This window comes from Rattus norvegicus, chromosome 1 (assembly GCF_021556685.1).
Source record: "Rattus norvegicus strain SHRSP/BbbUtx chromosome 1, alternate assembly SHRSP_T2T, whole genome shotgun sequence".
Lineage (NCBI taxonomy): Eukaryota > Metazoa > Chordata > Mammalia > Rodentia > Muridae > Rattus > Rattus norvegicus.
In genome coordinates this window covers 30,591,851-30,619,418 of record NC_141534.1, presented here as the reverse complement: position 1 = coordinate 30,619,418, position 27,568 = coordinate 30,591,851, and the positions used below count along the sequence as shown (strand labels likewise).

The 27,568-nt window shown below is 47.6% G+C and overlaps 1 protein-coding gene across 8 annotated transcripts; it reads left to right on the top strand.

The window, feature by feature from the left end:
* Nucleotides 1-40: 40 nt before the first annotated feature.
* Nucleotides 41-26,958, top strand: Brd9 (bromodomain containing 9). Of its 8 annotated transcripts, none has more exon segments than NM_001395088.1 (16): nt 41-179; nt 715-929; nt 1,161-1,284; nt 2,519-2,579; nt 2,937-3,081; nt 4,391-4,501; nt 5,137-5,252; nt 7,249-7,381; nt 10,066-10,141; nt 11,746-11,841; nt 14,308-14,440; nt 15,918-16,029; nt 18,585-18,623; nt 19,475-19,577; nt 23,366-23,533; nt 26,355-26,958. In NM_001395088.1, coding segments are annotated over 16 exon segments (1,785 nt in total). In that variant the 5' UTR covers nt 41-127; the 3' UTR covers nt 26,456-26,958.
* The last annotated feature ends 610 nt before the right edge of the window (nt 26,959-27,568 follow it).

Genomic DNA, 27,568 nt, shown 5'->3' with positions numbered 1-27,568 from the left:
TGCCGCGCGCTGCGCACCGCCCCACCCTGACCCGGAAGCACTCGGGGGGTGGCGAAGGAACACTTCCGACTGGCGCAGGTCGGGCTACGGGCAGCCGCTTCTCACCGGATCCCGTGCTACCTCAGCCATGGGCAAGAAGCACAAGAAGCACAAGGCAGAATGGCGCTCGTCGTACGAAGGTGCGGAGCCCACGGGCGGGGTCTAGGTTGGCGGTACTGGCGGGAGAAGGCGTTCCAGAGGAAGGGCGTGGTCTGCGCTGGGCGGGGTTGTATAGGCGGTGCCTTAGGCGGGCGGGGTCCCGCGAGAAGGAAGGGCTTAGAGCCAGGTCCAGAACAGTCGTAGAGGGGGCGGGGTTAGGCCTGAGAAAGGGCAGCCTGCTGCATGAGGCCATAGGCTTCTTTTTGGGTCCTATAGCCACCATGTACCTCCTTTCTGGCACCAGGAAGACCCTCAGCGAAAAGAGGGCTTCCGTGAAGGAATTGGGGTCTTGGGTCTCAGCTCTGCTTGTTGTACTTTCTTCTGGTAGGAAGGACCCTCAGAATATCCTCAGTGGTCATTTCGTTGTTTGAAAGAGAGGACTAAACACAATTCTGTCAGTTTTGGGATTACATCTTTTCTCGCGGTTTTGACAACTTCTTGCTGTCTAGATTCACCCACAGGGGTGCAGTATTTCCACTCAGCATTTTGCAAGTTTGACCTACGGTCTGTGTGCAGATTATACAGACACACCACTGGAGAAGCCTCTGAAGCTGGTGCTCAAGGTGGGAGGAAGTGAAGTGACAGAGCTCTCAGGATCTGGTCACGACTCCAGCTACTATGATGACCGGTCAGACCATGAGCGGGAAAGACATAGGGAAAAGAAGAAGAAAAAGAAGAAGAAGTCAGAGAAGGAAAAGCACCTTGATGAGGAGGAGAGGAGGAAGAGGAAGGTAAAGGTTCAGTGAACCAAGATGGGGCCCTAATCATGTCTGGCCATACCTAGCCTAATGCCGCTGTCCTGGGTTTTCAGGGCATCTTTATGTGATGCCTGCCGAGTGTCAGGAGTGGATCTTCCCAGTCTGGGGAAGGCAGGAGAGGTGTGGCAGAGCCCTGCAGTACTAATCTAAAAGAGCTTTGGCTGTTCTGTGCCCTCCGTTCTTTGATGCTTACAGGAAGAGAAGAAACGGAAGCGGGAGAAGGAACATTGTGACTCAGAGGGGGAGGCTGATGCCTTTGACCCTGGGAAGAAGGTGGAGGTGGAACCACCCCCAGATCGACCAGTGAGAGCCTGCCGAACACAGCCAGGCAAGCCCCTGTCCCTACAAATGAGATTCCTACCTTGCCCATAGCATGGTTATCTAGTTTTTGGGAACATTTCACAAGCTACAAATTCTCTTGAAGACTGGGAAAACAGACATGTGGTTGCCAGACACCAACCATATGTGTCCTGCAAAATCTACTGTATTTTAATTTGGTTGGTTGGTTGGTTAGGTTTTTTTTTCCTTGTTGTTGTTTCATTTTCTTGAAACAGGGCTTCTTTATGTAGCCCTGGCTGTCCTGGAACTCACTCTATACCCAACCTTGAACTCAGAGATCTGCCTGCCTCTGCCTCCTGAGTATGGGATTAAACTGCCCAGTTTAATCTACAACATGTTTAATCTGGTTAAAGTTTACTGTTTTTTTTTTTTTAGTCTAGAGGTTTAGTTTTATCTGCTTTACTATTCCAAACAGCACTATCCGTTAGTGCCCCTATATTACTCACATAAGAAACACATATATCATGGAAACATGGGTAATCTCCCTTGGAAGAAGAGACCCCAACACAGATTCTCATGGTAGGTCTGAGTTACTTAAGGTGACCTCAAGATGGCATGTTGGAAGCTTGAGGTCTTTGGTAAGTTTCTGACCTGGGCAGCTCCTTCCAGGACTGACATTTCATCTGGAGTCTCAGTCTTGGCTCTTGGATTTCCTGGCTCCCAGCCCTCTTGTGTAGGACTCCAGGGGTTCTGTGTTTAGGCAAGAATGTCTTTTCCCACATGGAGAGAAACCAAGGAGGCTGAGTGTTGGAACATAGATCATCAGGAAAGCTAATACAAGCATCAGTTACCATGTGATCATGATGACTTACAAAACAAATGTTCATGCCCCCTCAGTCTGGTTGGTGATTTTCCTCTTTAGAATGTCGTCCTTTGACTGTGGACTTGACCACCCCTGAGCTGGAAGAGTCTGATAGGTTTTGAGATCCTCTGTGTATCCCTTTGCCAACCTACCTGTGTTGGGAGCTGTGCCCAAGTTCTCAATTCTTTCTTTTTTTTTTTTTTTTTTTTTTTCCGGAGCTGGGGACCGAACCCAGGGCCTTGTGCTTCCTAGGCAAGCGCTCTACCACTGAGCTAAATCCCCAACCCCTCAAGTTCTCAATTCTTGTTTGGGCTTCAAATGCTGGGCAGTTCCACACGCAGATGAATATGGAGCCTTCTAATGAAGGAAACGAAGTCTTGCTGTTTGACTTTATTCCCTTGCTTTCTCTTTATAAATTCAGCTGAGAATGAGAGCACACCCATCCAGAGGCTTCTGGAGCACTTCCTCCGCCAGCTACAGAGGTAACCCCGTGTCCCACCTGTCATCTAGCAGGGTGTGGGCAGCCTGGGTGCAGGTCACAGATTTAGGGTCTGGAGCTCGTGTGCTGCATTACACCTCCTCCTTTCCCTGAAATTAGTGCTCTGGTTCTGCCTGCAGAAGACTGCCTGTCATGGGGAGAACTGGGAAAGTGTCATTTTTATTGTACGTAAAATATGTGGTACAACCTTAAAAAGGTCTGTTTCTCCTCCACTGAAGTTTTAAGAAGCAAATTTAAATTTTAGCCACTTATATAAATCTTTGGATTGTAAAACTTTTTATGTCACTTAGAAATTTAGATGTTAGAAATTTTTTCACTTCAAAGCTATTTTTGTTTTCAGAAAAGATCCTCATGGATTTTTTGCTTTTCCTGTTACGGATGCAATTGCTCCTGGGTATTCAATGATAATAAAACATCCCATGGACTTTGGCACGATGAAAGACAAGATTGTAGCTAATGAATATAAATCAGTCACAGAATTTAAGGTAAATGAGTTTTACTTTCAGAAATGTTTGTAAAACTGTGTGCGTGCGTGTGTGTGTGTGTGTGTGTGTGTGTGTGTGTGTGTGTGTGTGTGTGTATGCGTGCGTGGTCATGCGTGTGAGTATGCTTGTGCCCTCTCACATAGTGAGTACTGTACCTCAAGTCATTTTTATTTGATTTTTATAATTCTTACAGATGTGTTTATTTTGTTTTGCCTGCGTGTGTGTATGTATACCACATGTATGCTTGGTGCCTTTGGAGGTCAGAAGAAGGTACTACTCTCCTAGAACTGTAGTTACATAGAATTATGAGCCACTATGTTAGTGCTGTGGAATCAAACCTGTGTTCTCTGCAAGAGCAACGAGAGTTCTTAACTGCTGAGCGATGTCTTTAGCCTCATCAGGTAGTTTTTAGCTGCAAGCGTGTGCAGAGGATTATTCTGGGTAGTTGACTGTTTGGTGCTGGTAAGAGAAACAGGTGCTTGTCATCAGAGAACTGGATGCTGGATTGGATGCTGTGTGCTTTATGAATGTGTTCCTTTCTTCTGTTGATGTTTTTGTCCTGGCATAGAAAGGACTTGTTTCTGGACAACAGTGTGTCCAATTTGGCTTAGTTTGAAAGTGGGTGTTTTTAGAAGCAAGTTTTCCCTAATTCTTAGTTTTCTTACTAATTGCATACTTTCATTTTTGTTACTTTTAAAATTTTTGCATCTCCTGGGTGCTTTGCTTTTAATCCTTTGCTTCTTGGTTTTGGTTCTGTGAGTTACAAAGCACTTAGTAGCTTGGCAGGCAGGAAAAATGAGTGCGTGATGATAGGATAGTGTTTTGGAAGAAAGGTCACATTTTTTCCTTAGTGTTGGAAAAGTTTGATTTTTCTGTTTTTCATGCAAAATGGTTATGTCAATGTTCCTACAAGATAAGAAGGAAGGCTGAAGGAGAGAAGGGATCTTAGAATATTTGTACAGTGTCTTTCATAAAATCTATATCTTAACATACAGAAGGAGACTTTGATTAGCTTTTCACTGGGAAATTCCTCATGCTTATGAAAACTCATGGAACATTATGAAATCTCTCTGGATTTATTAAAAATCAGTCCTCCTAAGTATGTTTTTTGCTGCGTTTCACTCCTTCTCTTTGGGATTTGACAAGAATGGGAGAACTTTACTATTTTTTTTTTCTTTTCTTTTTTTCGGAGCTGGGGACCGAACCCAGGACCTTGCGCTTGCTAGGCAAGCGCTCTACCACTGAGCTAATTCCCCAACCCCTACTTTACTATTAATTATGTGGCAAATTACTTGTTTCTTTTTCTTAGGCAGATTTCAAATTAATGTGTGATAATGCGATGACGTACAATAGACCAGACACCGTGTACTACAAATTAGCCAAGAAGATCCTGCACGCGGGCTTTAAGATGATGAGCAAAGTAAGAAACCCACTAGAGCAATGGCACTGAGCCGAAGCCTTCTAACTCTCTGTGCCTAACAGGCTCACAATGAATGACACGCTTCATCCATCTGCCACACCCAGGTGCCAACCCCTGCTCTAGACCGCCCTGTCCTCCAGGCACTGCCCCTGTCTTCACACAGCTTAGAGGTGCCGTTCTATGGGGCTGATGAAAAGTCCTGGATGTAGGTTCAGTCTCGCTGGATGACAGCCAGCCTTGTGGTTTTGCTCTGTGGGGCAGCCTCACTGACCCTCGGCACTAGAAGCTTATCCTTTGGCATTCCGAGTGGCTTCCTAGCTCTGTGCTGTAAGCCAGGCTGTATGAGCCACATATTGGCAAGGGATTCTTGCTGGGCTCCACCATTCCCTCACCACCATCTCTGGGCCATACCTTGAATGCCGAGCCCTCGCAACCATTCCCGCTGCAGCGTCTGCGTCTGGGAAGGTGGCGATTAGGCCAGGTGAGGCCGTGGCCATCCCATGCCATCCCATCGTCACGGGCTCCGTGGCTGAGGGAGAGGTAAAGTCCTGCTGCTCTGTCCTTTCTGATTCTAGGAGCGGCTGTTAGCTTTGAAGCGCAGCATGTCGTTTATGCAGGACATGGATTTCTCTCAGCAGGCAGCTCTCTTGGGCAGTGAAGACCCCGCAGTTGAGGAACCTGTTCCTGAGGTTGTCCCAGTGCAAGTAGAAACTACCAAGAAATCCAAAAAGCCGAGTAGAGAAGTCATCAGGTAAGGCCCTGTGGGAGGTGTTTGCTTGTGGAGCTGCTGGCTACAAGCAGGACTGCAGTGCTTTGCCCAAGCAAGGCAAAGGGAACCTGTGAAGCATCTCAGCCTGGATGGAGGAGCATGGTCTCCAAGGATTTTTAGGTTCCACGCAGCCCCTTGGTGTAGCCCAGGGGCCGTGAACTGGATGCCTTCCCGGCACTGGAACTCAAGAGGGAAGTGGCCACCCTGTTCTGCTTGCCCTAAGAGTGAAGTGATTGTATCACGTAGGTGATGTAGCCTATCCCCTGTGTATGTTTGCAGACTCTGGATCCTGCAGGCAGTTCGGTGGGGTAAGGTAGTCACTCGTCACATGCTCTCATGCTACTATCACAACAACTCATACTGTTGATACATGGGAAATGCAAGGGCACCAGGGCCACCCTCCTGTGTGCCACCACATGCCTTGGGAACCACAGGCCCATGATGATATTCCTGAGTGCATTTTTTAGCCTGTCATTACTGTATGAAATACTTTTCCTCGCTAATATTCATCCCTTTAGTATATGCCCTCCATACATACCACCTGGTAATGACCTTTGTTCTTATCTGTGCAGAGCACAGTTGCAGTAAGTCCACTGTAGTCACCAGATGTGACTCATCACCAGATGTGTACTCATCGTGAGGTGGTGTCTGTAGGCTGACTCGTGTAGTGCTATAGGGGGATGGATAGCCTGGTGTGGAGCATCAGGAAGGTTAGGGTACTTTAGATACAGCTCCCTGAAGCTTTCTTTGTTCCATCAGGCCACAGCTAATTAAGGGACCTTCAGAGACCTTTATCTGTAGCTCACGCCAGAGGGTTACAGAGTGCCCCTTTGTGCCATGGATGCTGAGTGCGGAGACAGAATTGGTGTTACCTCTTCAGTAGCAGACCCCCAAGGAACATTTAAGCAATCATAGGAAGTGGAGCCCTGCGTGGTTTCTTTCCTGTCAGTATCCAGCATGTGGCTACTCGGACTGTGGTTTAGGTCTGTTGGGTGACTGACCTGAGTAGCTCAGAATGAATGATGAGTACTCTACACGTGATGGGTGGGAGGCCTCAGCTATCTTTGTGCCATAAACCTCTCTTTGGGTTGATGACCAACCTGTGGCCTGGGATCGTCTAAGGTGGAGAGAAAGCCATCTTTTCCTAAGGCAGGCTCCCTCTCAGCACTCTGTTCTTTCTGATGCACTTTCTGCCCATTGTCCTCTCTAGGGACACCTGCTGCCACCTGTTCCCTTAGGTTCCTTCAGGTCCTACAAGTTGCCTCAGATTTCCTGAGTTTCTAGCTAGTGGCCTTGTCACTAAATTTCTGCCCCCCCACCCCCCGTGGGTTCCATGGCTTTAGATAGGGTGGAGAGTGGTGGTGGTTTCTTCTGAATTCTTAGACTACAGAGTCCATCAAATGCTACAGATCATGCGCACCTGTCAGTGCCATTGCTGTGTGACTCTGGTGAGGGACACCTTTATCCTGTGCTGGACTTTGAGGGAGCAGCTGTGACCATTATAGGGCCATCCTCTTGTTGCAGCATCTCTTATGCCAGGGCGGAGAGGAACCTGTATGCCTGTTTCTACTGTCTGCAGGGGACAGGCTACCCCCACAGTGCCTACACTTCTCACTTTGAATCTGAACTATTCCTCCATGCAGAGCCCAGGGCTTCATGCAGCTCACCCTTACTGCAAATGTGACACTCTGCACAGAGGGGACTGTGTCATGTTTCCTTTCATACCTATGCAATTTCTGTCCCTTTTTCCTTTTCTGTTTGTAAGAAGACTTAAGTGTTTCTCTGAAAAGGGGTTCTATTTGGCTTGTACTTTTTTTACTTAAGGTAAAGATGATTAGCACATGTAGGAATGCTATGGGAAGTGGAAGGGTTAAGCTCTACCTCGCACTGCCCCTGCATGGGGGCTGTTCGTAAAAACTATTACTGTTGGGAAGCAAGGGCAGGGCCTGTGATGACACTTGGTTTTCATGCCTTACAGCTGCATGTTTGAGCCTGAAGGGAATGCCTGCAGCCTGACAGACAGCACAGCAGAGGAGCATGTGCTAGCCCTGGTAGAGCACGCAGCTGATGAGGCTCGGGACAGGATTAACCGGTTTCTCCCAGGTGGCAAGGTAGTATCTGTGGCCCTCCCCTGAAGGCCATGCCACTTGTCCTCAGACACTCAAGTCTTTGCAACCAGGTACCATCTTCAAAATTGGGAGTATTAATTAGGGTCTGGCCAGAGTACCTTGAGTCCCAGGGGTTCAAGCCAGAGTCAGATCAGCTCTTTGGTTGTCCTGGTCCTATTTCCTCAGAAGGGTCTGAGGTCACTGTGCTGGCAGGACTGCCATGAACATGGACTATGGTATGTGCCCACGACATCCAGCTTGGGTCGGGGCCGCTTCTGACTGACCCTATTGTTTTAAACGGCCCTGATAGCCAGGATTCCCTACCAGCAAAGCCTACTTCATAGTAAGTATTCACAGGGGTGACATAAGCATTCCCTCTCTTTGTTCATCTGTGGCTCTCTCCTTTTGTGAGCCGTTTATGGATTACTGCTGCATGTCTTAAAGTAGCTGTTGACAGTCCCAGCTATGGCAGAGGGCTCCGCCCGTCTGTCACCTGCTTCTCTGTAGAGCAGGGCGCTGCCACTCTTCCTAGTACACCTTTTCTAGCAGAAGTTGACTGGTGCATGTTAAGATGAGCCTCCTCTGGACCTGACATAATCTACATCTTACTATTGCGGTGTAAGGTCCATCTTAGCAGTAATGAGGACTTTACGTTCCTTGTCATATCAAGACTTCAAAATGTGCCTTACATTTTAAATATTGAAATGGCAACATTTTGGACCCTCCAATTATAGGCAATACCTTAAGCTAGTTAAAGGTATGGCTCAGTGGTAGAGCCCTTGCCCAGCCCACGCAAGGCTCTCTGTTCCCTCCCTAGCATTGCAAACGTCCAGAATTAAACAGAAACCCATAAACACCTTAACGTGAGTTTTGCCTGTTTGCTTCTGTAACTTTGCCTACTAGGAAGCATCAGCCGTAAGGCTTGCAGCCAGTTCTGTGGGCAGCCGTGTCCTATGCTCCTGCTGTGTTCACCCCTGGAATCAGCTGTTTCTTTGGAGAGCTTGGTTCCTTCAGCAATAAACCTTATTTAGAAGTGGATATTGTCTTAGTGAGGTTTCCATTGCTGTGATGAGACACCATGACCATAAAGCAAGTTGGGGAGGAAAAGGTTTATTTCCATGTCACTGCTCATTATCACAGGAAGTCAGGGCAGGAACTCGAGACAGGACGGAGACCTGATGCAGAGGCAATAGAGGGGTGCTGCTTGCTCCCTGTCTCAGTTAGGGTTTCACTACTGTGTACAGACACCATGACCAAGGCAACTCTTTCAAGGACAGCATTAATTGGGGCTGGCTTACAGGTTCAGAGGTTCAGTCCAGTATCATTAAAGGCAGGAGCATGGCAATGTTCAATCAGGCATGGTGCAGGAGGAGCTGAGAGTTTCATCTGAATTCTGCTAGGAGTAGACTAGCTTCCAGGCAGCTAAGATGAGGGCCTTAAAGCCCATGCCTACAGTGACACACCTACTCCAACAAGGCCACACCTCCCTGGGCCAAGCATATACAAACCATCACACTCCCTATGGAGTGCTCAGCCTGCTTTCTTATAAAACCTTGATCACCAGCCCAGTGATGGCCCCACCTACTATGGGTTGAGCCCTCCCTCGTTGACACTAAGAAAGTGCCTTATAGCTGGATCTTTTTGGTTTGGTTGGTTTTTTGGGGGGCAGGATTTCTGTATGTAGCCTTGGCTGTCCTATAACTAGGCCTGTAGACCAGCCTAGCCTCGAACTCATAAAGCTCAACTGGCCTCTGCCTCCCTTTAGTCCTTTTAGCCGGGACTAAAGACCTGCACCACCACCTCCCAGCTACAGCTGGATCTTACAGAGTTGTTTTCCCTCCTTTCACTTAACAGTAACTTGTGTCAAGTTGACACAAAAGTAATCATGACAGATATGCATGTGGTGGGTAAAACACTGTCAGGTAGGGGCAGGAAATGTACCTGTGTATATTATACACAGTATAATTATATTGATAACTGTGCTGTGTATACTGAAATCTTTGCTGACTGGTGAGACTTCTGTTCTTTCCAATCTCTCAGGCCACTTCACATCTCCTTTTAGTTCATAGCACTGCATTGAGAAGCCCAGCCCTACTGCTCTGGGTATATTGTTGCTGCCCTCTCTCCAAGATCTGCCACCTCCTGCCTCTGCCCTACTTGTTATGCTGCTCTCTGACATTCTCCCAAGGGCCTCCACAATCACAGGAGCTCCCTCTTCCTGCATTTGGCCAGTTTTCTGAGCACCTCATCCACACCCTGACGTACTGTCCTTGCCTGAGACTGCAGGCTTCTAGTGGAACCGTGTTTGTACTTGCCTTAGGGATGGAGGCCCAGAGCACTGCAGAGTGGGGCGCTTGTCCCCAGCTGGCATTCCTGTCGCATTCTGTTCTGGCCCATGGACGGTTTTACGTATTTGCTTCTGGGTCAAGGCTTTTATTTCAGAAACTCTTTGGAAGGGGTCGTGTGCCTCAGCAGTGCTTTGACCATATAGTACATATAGGTGTCCTCAGTCATAATTAGATATAATTGGCCTCAGTCACAAGCAGGCCAATCTTTAATCCTTGGGCATGTGAGAGGGAGTCCCTGGTATTTTCTCAGGGAGAAATAGGTGGAGATGTGACTAGCATGTCATGTCTCTAGGAGATGTCACTACTGGGGGCTGACATTTGGGTGGTACTTCCTTGCAGATGGGGTACCTGAAGAAGCTTGGAGATGGAAGTCTACTCTACAGTGTGGTGAATGCAACTGAGCCTGATGCTGATGGTGGGTGCTCTATGCAGGGCCTCAATGTGTGCATGTTGTCCTCTGAACTCTGCGCATGCTCTGAGATGCAGAGTATGTAGTACACATTCACGTCACCACTACTGGTAACGAGACTGCGGAACAGTTGCCTGGCTTCCATGTGCATAGTGGAGCCTTGTTATGCATGGAGCTAGGATGTCATCGGGCCTTTATTGGGTTTCTCAGCATGGTGATAAATTCTTAAGGTTGAACATCACTGATGGAAGGTTTTGCTAGCACTCCTTCCTCATGGGCCATTTGCTGACCTGCACCCTTGAAGCTCAGAAATATTCTGAAAGGAAGGTTGGATGATCATGTCAGGGCATGTCTTAGTTGGAAACATGAATGCTGACAGTGCACTGGTCTGGAAGGGTATTTCATGCCTTGGAACACCTTGGGAAGGCAGCAACTGTGCCTGCGAATGACTCCTGGGAGTGCAGCATGCCTACAGATACTCGGAGAGGCTGGGACATGGTCTCTCCTCCTGCTTTGCCTGAGTCCGTCCTGTACAGGTGGACACCTCCCTCAGCTCTGCCGCTTCTAACCATTCTTGTCCAGAGCCCTCTGTCATCAGGGTTATTTCATCTCTTCTAGTGTGTACAGGGGGACACTGATTTTAGCTGTTAATAGAAACAAATTTTCCCGGTCTTCAGGAGAAACTACATGGACTTGCCCATATAGGCTAGAAATTCAGGGTGGAAAGTGAGGTTCCTCTCAGTAGAGAAATGATGTGCATGTGAAAACCCGTCAGAAGTTGTGTAGCCAGATGAGCGTGAGGATGGCTGGCGAGTGTTAACCTTAGTATGCAGTAGTACTGAGCGAGCAGTTTGCAAAGGTGAGGTATTGCTGGCATGATAGCCCCATAGTGCGTGCGTGTGTGTGTGTGTGTGTGTGTGTGTGTGTGTGTGTGTATGCACGAGTGCATATGTGTGTGTATGCACGAGTGCATGTGTGTGTTTGCATGAGAACGTGTGTGTGTATGCATGAGTACGTGTGTGTGCACAAGTGCATGTGTGTATATATGCACAAGTGCATGTGTGTGTGTGTGTGTGTGTGTGTGTGTACTCACACACATCCATGTGGGACCAGAGGGACAACACTTGTTAAGTATTATCTACTTTTTATTTTCTTGAGAAAAGGTCTCTCCTGGTCTAGAACTCGCCCAGTAGGGTAGGCAGGCAGATGGTGAGGCCCAGCAATCTTATTTCTACTTCCCCAACACTGGGATTAAAAGCATGCACCATTGTGTCTTATTGTTATTTATTTTTTTAAATAGGAATCTGGGGGTTGGACTCAGAAGCTCATACTTACAAGGCAAACACTGCCAATTGATCATCTGTCTGTCTAGCTCCAGACAGGATTTTTATTTATGGCGTTGATGTCAAGGCAATTGCAGAATCAAATTGAAATGATGTTGGTTTCAAGAATTATATTTTGCTTTTGCAAAATTAGTTTTAAATGGACATAGTAGCATACCCGCGCTCTACTCCTTCATGTCTAAGGAGCTTTAGAGAAGTTGCGTCACTGAGCAGCGGAGCTGTGGCCAAGCCCTACTGATGGTTCCCCCTCTCCTGTGTCTTCTGCAGAGGAGGAGACACACCCTGTGGACCTGAGTTCACTGTCCAGCAAGTTGCTCCCAGGTTTTACAACATTGGGTTTCAAAGATGAAAGAAGAAATAAGGGTAAGCGCAGTGGCTGGTGGGAGCTCTCGAGCTGAGGGTGGCTTGGCTGACAGTGGGATGTAAAATTGCCTGTTCCTCCTCCATGATTTTCTTTATGGTTTTGTTACGGTCTCTAGAATCAGTTTAACTAGTTAGTTAATTAACATTTCAAATGCTGCCCCCCTCCTAGTTCTCCCTCACAGAGTCCCTCCTCCTACCTTCTTCCCCTTCACCTCTGAGAGGTTGAGCTCCCCCACCCCCATTTCCCTGGTGCTTCAAATCTGCAAGGTTCGGATTTTTAAGACAAGTGAAGTTTAGATCCATTGAAGTAGGTGGATTAAAGCTGTACTTGGGGGGTTGGGGATTTAGCTCAGTGGTAGAGCGCTTGCCTAGGAAGCGCAAGGCCCTGGGTTCAGTCCCCAGCTCCGGAAAAAAAAAAAAAAGAAAAAGGGGAAAAAAAAAAAGAAAAAAAAAAAAGCTGTACTTGGTGGAGAGTTCCTGCTTTGTGTTCTTCTCTCCACTGAAGGTGAGCTCAGACTGCTCACAAGTTTCTTCTCACAGGCTGCCATCCCTTCCCTCCACAGGAGTCTTAGTTCAGGATCCTGCTGGTTCCTATGGAGGGCTTCATTTCTTACATCAGACTTAATCTTAACCATTTGTGGGGTGATGCTGCTGCCTGGCAGCCGAGAGACCTAGACAGGGTGGTTGTAAGTGGCAGCATGGCCTGAGAGAGGGGCAGGTACATTTGTGTGTGGGGGGAGTCTACATTTATAATGGGTCTTGTAGTGTGTTTGGACAGTGTGTTTGTACATATGTGGTAATATGCATGCTTGTGTGCTTGCTTATAGGGTTCATGTGTTTTAGTACATATTGGCTGCAGGCCTGCTCTGTGTGTGCATATTTATGTGTGCACAGGTATGCCCTTTAGGACTGGAGAACATTCAAACTGATGCTTCTTTGTGGAGCTGAAAAATATCACTTCCTTCTTCTTGGAGGCCCAGTAGCCATCCTGGTCTGAACCTAGATGTACTTTGATGATATTTCTTCTGCTTTTCCGCAACTACAGACAATATAATGAAATAGCCATTCCTGTGGGACATGCTTAGAATCGGCATTTCACCACCTGTCTCTAGCTGTTCTGTCTCGAGTGGTGGGAAGGGGCAGGGTGGACATAGGGCTGTCCTTCTGTGTCATGGCTTCTTTTCTTCTTTGTCACTTCCTGTGTTCCCAGTTTACGTGGCCCTGGAGAACCAATTCAAGCTCACCTCTGCCCCATAAGCTTTGACCATGCTTCCCTGTCTCCTTCAGTCACTCACAACATCTGCTTTTTGGGGACTTCCTCTTGGTACGGGAGGCTTGGTACAGCCTCACTGGATGGCATTTTCCTTTTGGAATGATATTTTCTACATCTCAGAGTATTAGAGACTATAGTGATCAGTTTTGTGTGTCAGCTTGACACAAGCTAGAGTCATAAGAAAGAAAGGAGCCTCAGTTGAAGAAATACCTCCATGAGAGCCAGCTGTAGGCATTCTCTCAGTGAGTGATGATGGGATAGGGCCCAGCCCATTGTGGGTAGTGCCATCCCTGGGCTGGTGGTCCTGAGTTCTGTAAAAAGCAATCTGAGCAAGTCATGTAAGCAAGCCAGTAAGCAGCACTCCTCCATGGTCTCTGCACCAGTTCCTGCATCCAGGTTCCTGCCCTGCTTGTTCTGACTTCCTTCTATAATGGCCTATGATCTGGAAGTAAGCCAAAAAAAAAAAAAATCCTTTTCTCTCCAACTTACTTCCTTGGCCATGGTATTTTATCACAGCAATAGAAATCCAAACGAAGACGGAGGCCAACCTGCATTTGGACCTTCTGTGAGGTGTGATCTACCCACACCTTCCCCCATCTCAACCCCTCCCTTCTTAGTGTTCCCACTTTGCTTTTGAGATGTTGGCTTGTGTTTGGTTCTCTGCTCAGCAGTTTTGTCCCCAGGAAGCATTGATTGCAGGGAAGAGGGATACCTGCAGGTGTCCAACAGGAGAGAGAAGAAATGCTGTAGCAGAGTGCAAGACATGGCATGCCTGCCGCCATAGTGCATATCTGTAGAGGTTAAGAAACATCGAGCCTTCGAGACATAGCCTGGTTTATTGTTAAAACCCTGGGCAAGAGTGTATCCAGTGTGGGCTCAGTTCCTGATTCTGCCAGAGGGCGTTCAGGAATTGACTGATCCCAAGAACCACCTCTGCTTGTCCAGGTTCATCTCTACCTGAGGCTCAGTCTTTGCTGTATAGCCTTTGGCCCACAGGTGTGAAGTGGGTCCCGAGTAGGTATTGTAGTTATCCATGGGCAGAACTGCTGCTGCGTTTGTGCTAAAACAGGAAGCAAAAGGGAAGAGACAGACATGGGCTCAGGCTGTGATCACCTGGAAGGAAAAATGGCAGTGGTCGTGCTAGGTGTGCACTGAGCATGACTCTGACCTGGCCTCTGCTTCCTTTCCTTTAGTCACATTCCTCTCCAGTGCCAGCACTGCACTTTCAATGCAGAACAACTCTGTGTTTGGGGACTTGAAGTCGGATGAGATGGAGCTTCTGTATTCTGCCTATGGAGATGAGACTGGTGTGCAGTGCGCACTGAGGTAAGCAAGCCAGGTCACACACACGTGTGAGAGCTGTGCCCTGGTGAGCAGCTTGTCCCTGCTGAGAGCTCTGGGAGGAACAGCCCTGGCAGTAAGGTGGTGTCAGCAGAAACTCCAGTACTATTTGCCATTGTCCACACCTCTGCCATAGACCTGCCTTGCAGTCCAGCACAATTTGAAGAAGGCAGTGGTCCAGACCGTAGCATAAACGTACATGTGTTTAGCAAACAAAGCATACTTACAAGGAGTTCTTTTTTACAATTGTTTTGAGATATATTTCTTAGTGACTGTTAGTCAGCTGGAGTGACAGTAATCAAGTTCTAACACCAAGGCCTCACTGTGCTAGAGGCTGGAGGTTTTGACAGTCTTGGCTTAAAATAGACTCACACTATCTTCTCTCCTGTCTTCACACGGCCTTTCTCCACACGGCCTTTCTCTTATCCGGATCACCTCCTCTTTATAAGATTGGGTCAGCAGCTACCCTACTAATCACTTCTTTGTACCTTAATCACTTCTCAAACGTCTCTAGATACAGCCACATTCTCAGGTGCCGAGGTGAGGACTGAAACTAATGAACTTGGGTGGGGTGAGGTAGGATGGTGGAGGCAAAATTCATGACAGAGCCAGGGGTGCAGCATTAAAACTGCAGTTGTGAAACTAGAGAGATGGCCGTCAGGATCTGCCCTCTGTACACATGGTCAGGTGTCCCAGATGATGGCCTGTATTTGTCAGTGACTGGGTTTATCTAGGATTAGCTCTGGACCAGCAGCCTTGCCTGTCTCTCTGAAGGCTCTTCAGGGTCTCAGCGCGTTAGGCTATCCTTGATGCTTTATTCCATGGGATTTCTGTTCTCTGACTACATTTTAAATTTTATTTCTTTTTAACCTAATATACTCATATGGTTCAGAAATCAAAGTGTACCAAGAGGTGTGCCCTGAGTTTTACCCCTACTGCTCTGTGTGTGCCCACTCACCACATCTATGTTTCCTGCTGCTGTGCTTCTAAATGTCAGACTGGCAGAGGTAGATAACCTTCCCTAGAGATGAAAGATTTATTTATTTATTGTATATGAGTACACTGTGGCTGTCTTCAGACACACCAGAAGAGGGCATCAGATCTTACAGATGTGAGCCACCATGTGGTTGCTGGGATTTAAATTTAGGACCTCTGGAAGAGCAGCCAGTGCTCTTAACCACTGAGCCATCTCTCCAGCCCATGTCTTACATTTTATATGGATTTGTGTACCTGTATGTTAATTGCCTTTTTTTCCTTTAACTTTTCTAGAGATGTTATTTATTTATGTTTTGCCATGAACCACATTGAAAATCATTAAATAGCCAACAGTCTAATGCCCCATGCATATATGGGAAGTCCCAGAGGACTTCTGGAATCAGTGACATTGTCACTGTTGGGAGTGAGCCTTGAAATTGGAACGTGATGCTTTTTCAGTGCTTTCCATCACACAGTTTCCTTCTAGCCTGCAGGAATTCGTGAAGGATGCTGGAAGCTACAGCAAGAAAATGGTAGATGACCTCCTGGACCAAATCACAGGTGGCGATCACTCAAGGATGATCTTCCAGCTGAAGCAGGTGGGATTTGCAGTTGTGGCATCCTTTTAGGTCTAGGCTCTGGTCCTGTGCTTGGGGCTTCTCCTGCCCAGAGAGCCCACCCACCCCACCAGAGTCCAGGGAAATAGGCTCCTGAGGTCATTGCTGGCTGTTCTTGTCTCATTGACCTTTAAAAGTTCTGTTTCTAAGAGCTGTCTTTTAAAAAATGTTTGGAGGGGCTGGGGATTTAGCTCAGTGGTAGAGCGCTTACCTAGGAAGCGCAAGGCCCTGGGTTCGGTCCCCAGCTCCGAAAAAAAGAACCAGAAAAAAAAAAATGTTTGGCAGTTGCTTGTCCTGTCTTCTTCACCGATGTCCTGTTTCTTTCACTGACCTCCTCATTATTCCTCCCGAAGAGTGGCTGTTTTCATACAGCACAGGGTGAAGGCTGAGCTCTTCTCAGATCTTGTATGTCTTTGCCTTTACCTTGGAAACTCGTTTTCTCTTGACACAGTCTAGATGGGCTTTTCTTTTTACTCTAACGAAAACGAACACTAATTGTTTCTAAGAAGCATCTGTGACTCTTTGTGTCTTTATTTTCTGTTTGTGATGTCTGTCAGGGTTGATACTAGGCTTGATACACTGTAGCCTAAGGGCAGTTCAGACCCACAGAGTGAGAGAGAGAGAGAGAGAGAGAGAGAGAGAGAGAGAGAGAGAGAGAGAGAGAGAGAGAGAGAGAGTGAGTGTGTGTGTGTATTCACAAGCCAAAAATGTGTTTGTGTTCAAATTAGATATGTGCGTATAATGTGTTCCTGCTGGGCAGTGCTGGTAGGATTATTTTTCCAGTACTAGGAATCAAATACAGGACTTTTTACATTCTAGACAAGTGTACCACTAAAATATACCCCAGTCCAAGGATGAGTACATTTTAGTGTGTGTGTGTATGTGTGTGTGTGTGTGTGTGTGTGTGTGTGTGTGTGTGTGTGTTCCATAAGGATGCCAGAGGTCAACTGCAGTATTGTTCCTCAGGTAAGGGTCTCACTGATCTGGAGCTAGTTGGGTGGGCTAGGCTAGCTGACTCCATCTTCCCAGTGCTAGAACTACAAGTGAACACCATATCCAGTGTTTATGTGGGTGTTCTAGGGATCCAACTCAGCTCCTCATGCTTGTGAAGCAAGTACTTTACCAACTGAGCTGTTTCTCAAGTTCCAAAGATTTTGTTTTCTTCATTTGAAGAACATTGATCTTCGTTTTGGAAGAAAGCTGTTACTTGTGATCTTTGGTCTAGGACAGCCATCATTCCAAGGCTGTGTGACCATAATGCTAAAGAGTGGTATTGCTGGGTCTCTTCTCATGGCCAAAGTTTTCTAGAAGGTCTCTGTTCTAGCTAGGTGGTATTCAGAAAAGTATCTCTCCACACTAGCTCTGAGACTCTCTTGGCCCTTGGCTTCCATGGCTCTTGGTCTGGCCTGGTAGCCTCCTCTTTAGCTAAAGAGCTGGGCATAGAAATCTTGAGCCTCATTGAGAACTCAGTCCCACCAGCCATGTGCTTGGCTCCTGTTCTGGTTGACATCTTTTACTCGTGTTTCTTTCTAGGCCATTTATGTAAAACCTTTTTCTTATTGCTCTATAAATGTGTAATGCCTTGTGTACATGAAGAGAAAGGAAAGTTTTTGAGAATCAGTTCTCCCACTGTGGGTTCCAGGGCTTGCTGCTCAAGTTGAGCAGCAAGGGCTTACCTGAAGAGGTATCTTGTTGGCCCAACATATGCCATTTTTACCCATACTTTGTCTGGTATGGCCAAGAAGTTGCTCCCTATGGCCCTGAAATGAGGTTGTGCTGTTGGTGAATTCTGAATTAATTGTCTAAGGGTGAGTTCTGTCATTGGGGTTGAATAATTTTTCGTACTCAGCAGCAGTTAAAAATGGCACCGAGTACCCAAGATATAATGCTAGAGGAACCATCTGCAAGGGACAGATGGTAAAATAAAGGCCATGTTTCTAATTAAAAGTTGGTGAAAATAATTGCATAACTAAATCTCAGAAACACTGACACCAAATTCATGGGTGTGGAAGCACACACTGAGTGACCCTTTTTGAGGAATGTGCACAAAGTAGGCTGTTTTTAAGTAGGCTGGTAAGGCTCTTACCAGCACACAGAATGAAGGTACATGCAGTTCATCCCACTTCAGCAATGGGATAGATGTCACTCCTGCCTCCATCACAGCACATCCCGTCTCAGGTACTTGGTCATGTTCCAAGCTAAACAAGCAGGCCTGTTTTCCTCAGGCTGCCCGTTTTGGTTTGTTTTACGCATTTGCTCTGATGTAAATTTGGCATCTTCTTGCCCATGCCTTCCTTCACCCCCACCCCAGCCTGGTACTTGAGCACTTGGCTGACACAGAGCAAGTTGGCCGGTCACGGTCTACCTTGACTGCCGCCTGCAAAGTCTTGTAAAACCCTGCCTCAGCCATGGGTGTAGTAAGGCTTTAATGAGCAGAACCCTAGCAGTGAAAAAGCCACTATTGGTGTAATGTGAATGAATTACTCTGATGTAAAACTGCATTGGAAAGACTTGTTTCCTATCTTGTCACTTTTCAGAGGAGGAGCATCCCCATGAGACCTGCAGATGAGATGAAGGTGGGTTTCCCCAGCATGCAAGTAGAAGTCCAGTTTGGGGTTTGCGTGGTGGTGTCATTAGCCGTTGTAGTGAGTGCCTGGACAGCCTCCTGTCTCTGTTCTGGCTGCGTTTCTATCGAGGGACTTCAGTGGCACTGCTTTTCCCTCATTTATGTATGGTGGTGACCTGAACAGAGGGCTGTAATCTCGTAAGCTTAGAAACAAGTTCAAAGCAGTCAGCTAGGCACCATTCTCAAGGAGGATGGAGACCCCTTTCTTTCCCTTTGTGACTTGACGTGGTTGGCAGCACTATGGGCTTATGCAGTAATGTTTTTCCCACTGGGCAGCAGTGACCTGTATACCTGAGGTGATCAACCATGGGGTTAAGTCTCAGATTACAGGGAATACTGTAAGGTTTCAGTATGGGAATGCGACCAGAAGTGGGCAGCAGGAACTCTAGAGGCCTGGGGAACTGTAGTATCACCCTTTCTGATACCCTTTGGTTTGGAATCTGCTGTATTGCTCCTGCAGATGTGGTAGTGGGCCCTTGAGTTCTATGTGTCTACTTGGCCTCCTTGTGGCCTCCTCCCATATTCCCATGGTGCTAGTGATTTCCCAGAAGTTAGCTAAAGTAGTTTGCTCCTAGTAGAGAGGAAAGCTGCCAGAGGTGTGCTGATCTCTGCACGTGGATTTGCACGTCCATTAATAAGCTTAGATCCCATGTTCCTTGGGGTGCAGCCACTCGGACGGTGTTCATTAATGTCACTTACTGAGAGGTGACCTCAACTTTAGCACATCCTATTGACTTAAGTAGCTGACATTAGCTGACATTTGTGCGGTCTGTTAGCTGATGTTTTTCTCTTCTTCTGCAGGTTGGGGACCCACTGGGAGATAGTGGTGGCCCTGTTCTGGACTTCATGTCAATGAAACAGTATCCTGATGTCTCCCTGGATGTGTCCATGCTCAGCTCTCTTGGTGAGGCATCTAGGGCACGATTGTATGTGGCCTCTCACAGGGACGTGGGATGTCGTAAGAAAGCATCATTTGGTTTGTGTTTCATGGGCTGCCCCAGGAGGTAACACAATCAAGGAGATTCTGTGGGGACTCAAAATTTACCACTAGTCAGAACAGGAAATACCCTGGGGCTGTGGTTAGGGCCTAACTGTATCCTCAGCATATAGGATCAGATGTTGTTTCCAGGGGACAATGTCAGAACTAGAGGAAGAGGACACCCAGTTGACTCACAGGTTGTCTTGTGAGTTAAAAACCCAGTTGAGTCTGTCAGAAGTATTGTGCAACTTGCTGGTAAAGTGCTTACTTAGCATGAACAGTGCTCTGGGTTCCATTCCTTTTAACCAAAAATACCAAAACCAACCAAAACTCCAAACTAAAAAAGCCATCAACACAAGCACTGGTTTGTAAGAGACTAGGAAATAAAAATGTGTATTTTCTTCAAAGATTCCCTTGGTCAGACTGTCACACTTCTGGTGACTTCTGTCACTGATCTCAGACAGGTCTCGTCGCATACTACTCTGAACAGAAGCTCCAAATAGCCCTGACCGTGTGCCCTGTGCCTTTCTGACTTGAAGCTGTTCCTGTTTGGTGGCTGAGATGCTCTGGTGCTGATCATGTGTGTGGCGTGTCCGCCATGTGTCAGCATGCTTGTGTCAGCATGCTTGTGTCCTAAAGGATGAGCCCTCTCCCCTGCTAGGGAGTGCTGTCTTCCATGAGGTGTAGGGTGTCTTCCGTCAGGGGCTTTGATGATGTTTTGTGTTGTCTCCCTTCCTTTTTTCTTTTGTGTATACCTTATTTGCCCTGCGGTCCTCCCCTGGACCCGTGCTGGGACATTTTAAGTTATTACAGGGAGAGGAGGCAAATCTTACAGCGAAGATGGCCCAGAGTCAGCAGTGTCAGGCTGAGAAAGGGGATTTGTGAACATTATAAACGTAACAGTAGTCTGAGGCTTCACATTGCCTTTGGTTGGAGTATTTTTAGGTAATTTGTGTTTAATACAGTTTTTAGGTATTGGGTTCAGATCTGTCATCTTCCTAGTCATTGTCTTTTGTCAGCCCTGTTTTAGTTCCCAAGACACCCCAGATGCCACCACCTGCTGAGACTCAGGGCTAGGCTCTTTTCTGACAGAAAACAAAAGACAGTCGTTCAGAGAGGGCACAAAAGGAAGGCCTAGAGGGAACCAGATACAGAGTTAGCGAGTCACGCTTCAGTCTTTCGTACATGCATGGCAGGTACCTGGGCAAACCCTCGGCACCTGGGTTTGATTGGGTTAGGGCTGTTTAGGGGCCACTGTGTGCACCCCTCCTGACTTGGCCTGTGTTGGTTCCAGACCCCACAGGGGTAGATACGGCTTATACTCTGCATATGAACACACACACACACACACACACATTCACACACACACACACACACACACACACACACACACACACACTCTCTCTCTCTCTCACACACACACACACTCTCTCTCTCACACATACACACACACACTCACTCACACACATACGCTTACACACACGCGCGCACACACAGGGGTAGATACGGCATACACACACACACTCTCTCTCACACACACACACACACACACACTCTCTCTCACACATACACACACACACTCTCTCTCACACATACACACACACACTCTCTCACACACACACATACGCTTACACACGCGCGCGCACACACACAGGGGTAGATACGGCATACACACACTCTCTCACACACACACACACACACTCTCTCACACATACACACACACTCTCTCACACACACACATACGCTTACACACGCGCGCGCCCACACACAGGGGTAGATACAGCATACACACACACATACACACACACACTCACAGACACACACAACACACACTCACACGCACACACACTCACACACAGTGTCGGGTAGTGGTGGAGTTCCCTGCCTCCCTGGAATACAAACCTGAATACTAGCCTTCCTAGGGACAATGGCCCAGGCTGCTCAGTGCATTCACCTGCATACAGACACCTTTGTCTTGGCACTTGTAAGATTTTTCTTTTCTTGGGGCTGGGGATTTAGCTCAGTGGTAGAGCACTTACCTAGGAAGCGCAAGGCCCTGGGTTCGGTCCCCAGCTCCGAAAAAAAGAACCAAAAAAAAAAAAAAAAAAAAGATTTTTCTTTTCTTTATAACTTTTAGAAGTTGGGTCATGATGCACTTTGATTTTTTTTGTTGTTGTTGTTGTTTTTTGGGATTTTTTTTTTTTGCTTTTTTTTTTTTTAAATTTATTCTTCTCATATTCTGGGGTTCCCATATCTTTTCCCAACTGTGGAAATTCCTGACTGTAATTCCTTCAGTTACTGGCTCGCCGCCATCTCATGCAAGTTAGTGTTCCTCTGCCTGCTGAGACTGACCGTGTCCCCCCCCCCCCCCCCCCCCTGCCTGTGAGCCTCTGAGGCGTCTGCTCTGCTCTGCTCTGGTAGAGTTCAACACAGGCGCTGTTACCCTTCTCTTGGGAAGCCCCACTCAGCTTGCCTTGCCTCCTGAAGCTGTTTCTGCCTTCTGCACTACAGTGCATAAGCCCTGGGCACTCTGTTCAGTGCTCTGCCTGCTCATTCCGTCTCGGGCATTCGTACCCTTTGACCCCCATGGTTTGGGACATTTTCTTGCTGCTTTAAAGTTCACTTACAGGTGTCCAAGTCTGTACCCCAGGTGCTGAGTTGGGTGATTCTTTGGATGGGGCACCCTGGACTCAGGCCAGAGTGGCTAAGGACCATTCCAAGTCTTGCTGGGAGTGGCCCAGGAACTCTTCTTTTTAATGTTTTTGTTTTGTTTATTTTTGAGACAATGTAAGCTTCTCCCTTTGCTTTCCTCTCACTAAATCCTCTCATTTACTGCCCCCTCCATTCTCCATTCTCTTTTGAATTCATGGCCTTCTTTTTGCTAACTTCTTACATACATGTAATAAATGTGTGTGTGTGTGTATGTGTGTGTGTGTGTGTGTGTGTGTATCATTCATTCCTATGTGTGACCTGTTCAGTTCATATAGAGTTAACTTCTATGCTTGTATGTACTCAGGGCTGATCATTTGCATTGAACAGCCACTTGGTGTTCTCTTCCTGGGCAGAACCACCTCTCCCGCCCAGCTTTCCTTAGTTGCTGAGGTCTGTGTAGGGTGAGGCCTCATGTGCTTTCCCGGTCTGTGTTGGCATGGCCATTGGTGCTGTCCTTGTTCAGCTCATCTTCAGGCAGCCTTGTTGGTGAGACAGTGTAGTTTCTGGTATTAGGAGACACAGTCTCCTAGCAAACTCCGGTCCTCTGGCTCTCACACTCCTTCCACCTCCTCTTCTGTAATGTTCCTGATGCTACTCTTCATACAGGGCAGAGCTGAGCCCCTGGCCTCTTGGGCTAGGCTGTTCCCTTTTCACAGTCGAAGGTGGTTCTTCGCTGAGACAAGGCAACACTGAGCCCTCGTTCCTAGGTTGGAAGCTGGATGGAGACCCAGCTCAGTAAACTTACTTGGGTGCTCTGTGTTCTGTTTAAGGCAGGAGGCCAGTATCAGACACATGCTTCTTGTTCACAAAGTTGTCCATAGTGGTGGTGCATTCAACATAGCATTCTGCTTGAATTCTGCTTCCTTCCTTCTATCAGTCATGACCTGTCATTAAATTGTTTCTGTGCTATGAGCTACACCAGCACTGACCTTTCAGAACAGTTGCTCTGTGTCGAGTCTGTGCTGACTAGGTTTACCTGCATTACATAATTTTTGTCACAGGGAAAGTGAAGAAGGAGCTGGACCATGAGGATAGCCACTTGAACTTGGACGAGACAGCCAGGCTCCTGCAGGACTTACATGAAGCACAAGCAGAGCGAGGAGGCTCCCGGCCATCCTCCAACCTTAGCTCTCTGTCCACTGCCTCTGAGAGGGAGCAGCATCCTCCAGGTAAGGGCCTTACACAGGTTAGTAGTGGGGGCCGGCACTGGGTGGGGGAACAGGCCCACAGGGCTTTGGCACAGGGTGTGTTCTGGGAGGTTTCCACACCCTCGTGCATCGCTTGGGGCCAGGATATTTGTTTTGATTATATATTTGTTGACACCTTTGCCAGTCTATATTTTATTCCTCAACGGCATTAACCAGTGAAGTGTTCATTTTCTACTGGGAGAACATTAACCATCCCTGGCAAGGGCTTCCACATTTAAGGAGAGATGAACCACACCACTGACACTCTGAGTATCTCAGCCATCTGTAGGGTCTCAGATGCTGGCTCTGTAGCTCCTTAAAAACACTTGAGTTTGCCGAGCAAGTCAGTGCTGTTTCCCCAGACACAGCACTGACAACAGTTCTATCCAAGGATAGCTTAGTGACCCAGTGAGTTTGTGGGAGTTATTTATAGGAACATCTCTTCCGTGATGTTCCTTAAGCCTTGGAGTAAGCGAGATCATTATTTTCCTCCATCTGTGACTGAGCATGGGACCACCATGACACATCAACAGCCCTTTATTCTTAGAACTGAGGCTGACTGCAGTGGTGCTCTGTGGGCATAAACACAAATGTCTCCAGGACAGACTGACAGGCATCTCATATGCATTTAACAAAACAGTGGTTCTTTCTTCCCTGCTGAGGCCTGTGGCCTCCCTAGCCCCTGCTTTGCCCTGGATTACAGCATTGCATGTGAATTTCTTCCTCTGCTGTTTCAGTCAGAAGTGGTTTGTTGGACATAAACGTTAACTGTTATTCTGTCACTTGGGCACACCTCATCTGGTGTCTTAGTTACATTGTAATTGTGTGAGGAGACACCATGACCAAGGCAACTTAGAAAATGAAGCATTTAAGAGCTAGGCATGGCAGTTACACTTTTAATGCCAGTACTCAGGAGGCAGAGGCAGATGGATCTCTGTGTGTTCAAGGCTAGCATGGTCTACATAGTGAGTTGCAGGATAACCAGAGCTACATCAGAGACAGAGAGAGAGGGAGAGGGAGAGGGAGGGAGGGAGGGAGGGAGGGAGGGAGGGAGGGAGGGAGAGAGAGAGAGAGACAGAGAGAGAGAGAGAGAGAGAGAGAGAGAGAGAGAGAGAGAGAAAGACAGAGAGACAGAGAGACAGAGACAGAGAGACAGACAGAGAGACAGACAGACACAGAGAGAGAGACAGACAGAGAGAGAGGGAGAGGGAGAGAACATTTAATTGGGGTCCTTCAGTTTAGAGGGTTACCATTGTGGGAGTCTGGTGGTGGCAGTCAGCCAGCTACTGGATTGGAAGCTGAGGACTTAACGTCTTCATCCACAGGCAGCAGGCTAGAAGACAGAGACACTGGTCCTGGCATGGGCCTTTAAAACCTCAACCCCCAGTGACATTCCTCCTTCAACAGGGCCACACCTCCTAATCCTTTGCAAACAGTTCCACTACCTGAGGATCAAATACTCAAACATATGAGCCTACGGGTACCATTCTCATTGAGTCTTAGCATGCATAGTACTGACAGGGCCATAACCAAGCAGCCAAGCAGAACTGGGGAAGGCGAGGTATGTGTAGCAAACTGTGATCTAGAGATAATTTCCCATCTCCACAACAAGCTTAATTTTTTCCTTTGAAGTTTCATCACTTGTGTCTTCTGTAAACTGTTGCTTTCCCGCAGCTCACTAACGCAGCATGTGACTTTCTGTTAGTTTTTCTCCTTGTAAGCTCTGGCTTGACACAAATCACAAATCTTACCCTATTTGCCTTTGAGTGACCTAGACAGAGTCTTTTGTTTGCTTTTCCTTTTTCTCATAACTTCTTGGTTGCTTTTGCACTTTAAAATTCACATGCTGACAGACGTCATTTACATCTAGCAGAGCCTCCTCTTCCCATGTGGGTCACATCCCATCATGGGACTCAGCAAAGCCATGACAGCCCCACATCAACCCTAAGACCTCTGCTCTGCCAACCTCTTCACAGTCCTGGAGCACCTTACTGTCTATTTACTGTGGTGACTGAGTCAGACACTGCCTCTTCTACCCTAGTTTCTTTAACAATGTCTGTCTTTTCTCTGTGCTCTTCAGTCCCTGGTATTTGAGGGAACGTCAGGTCAAGGTAACCAAGTCTGCCTACCACATGGAATGAGCCTGGCCTTAGGGAACTACATCCCCAGCCCCCACTGCCTTAGGAACTACTTCCCCAGCCCCCACTGCCTTAGGAACTACATCCCCAGCCCCCACTGCCTTAGGAACTACATCCCCAGCCCCCACTGCCTTAGGAACTACTTCCCCAGCCTCCACTGCCTTAGGAACTACTTCCCCAGCCTCCACTGCCTTAGGAACTACTTCCCCAGCCCCCACTGCCTTAGGAACTACATCCCCAGCCCCCACTGCCTTAGGAACTACATCCCCAGCCCCCACTGCCTTAGGAACTACATCCCTAGCCTAGCCTCTGCTGCCTTCAGGAACTACTTCCTCTAGTCTCCGCTGCTATTTGTTCTCTTTTGACCTCCCATACAGCCTGAAGCATTCTGTGTACAGAATGAATTCTGATCTCTTCAAGGAAGCCTGGTTGGAGCTGCCTGAAGGAAAACTAGAGTTTTTATGATCACCTTGTGATCAGGGTATCAAGCAAAGTAGAGGCCAAGGAGGCCGCAGACTCCCTGATTCAGATTGTGGTGTGAATGCACCTCCCTCTGATATCAGGGAGAACATTGGTCTTTGAGGATATCAGTCACAGATGTTGGTTTCATGAGCTTTGCAGTTCTGTTTGGTATGCTTAAATGCCATGTTCTTTCAAACCTACAGGAAGTCCTTCTCGCCTTAGTGTTGGGGAACAGCCGGATGTCACCCATGACCCTTACGAATTCCTTCAATCTCCAGAACCTGCAGCTCCTGCCAAGAACTAGCTCGTGGGTTTTCCAGATGTTTTATTTTATTTTTCTACATTTTATTTGATACGGTTTTTGTCACAAGACAGAAACTTTTGTCTCATCCTCTCTGGCTTGTAGCAGCCTGAGGAGATGGTGGCTTGTCTGTACTGTCATGTCTGCAGCAGAGGCCCAGTTGCCCGAACGGTGTCAGTAAGTTCTGAGCAGTGGAATAGAACATAGATGGGTTGCAGTCAGATGGCTCAACTCTGTCTCCCGAGCTCCAGCAGCCAAGCCTGTCTGATAGCGTGCACATAGTCATTCTACACGCAGTCTCAAAGGGGCCTCAGCACAGGCCTGCACAGACAGTACCTTCTGGTTTCTACCTGTCACTGAGCCAGAGGAGGGAGCTGTCTCCTTGACAAATAATGAACCACCCCACCTTGTAGAATGAAGTATTCAGAGTCATAAAATGTCTCAAAACTGGATGTATTTGCAAAATACACAAAAATAGGTCCTAATAAAGAGATGCCTAAGGGTAACTGTGTGTTCATCCTGTCTGCTTTGAGGGTGGGGATACCTGTCGTCAGCTGGGCATCTTCTCCTTGTCGGGAATAAAATAGCAAAGAGCGCCCCACTTTCCCAGGTCAGCTGCAGGCAGAAGCTCTGTTTGGCAGGGAGCAGGGATGCGACTTGAGGGCATAGTAGGCGGCATGCTAAGCAAGGCATGGGAGCCTTTGGGATCTGCCACAGTCATTAGCAAAGGACAGCACCTCACAGCTGGATCAAGGCAGGAGCAGCTCTCAGGAAGACTGCCTGTTTCCTGGGTCTTGATCTTCAAACTACCCTTTCAGGCTAGTTTAGCTCTGGGCCAGTGCTAAACTTGGGCCAGACTTGAAGGGAGACTGAAAAGGCTGATTCTGGGTCTGCAGCATCCTGGGGCTGCACCAGCCTCCAGGAGGCTCTCAAGCCTAGGCAGTCATGCAGCATGTCTGAGTGGCAACCTCCTTTTCAACAGCTTTTCCTCAGGGCCTGTTTCTCACTACACTGCCCTATGTCTTCTACACATAGCCAAGGTGACCTCAGCGTGATGAGCTCAAATGGGAGCCTGGGCCAGCAAAGGGCATTTGGGCTGTGCTCTGGGGGTCCGTG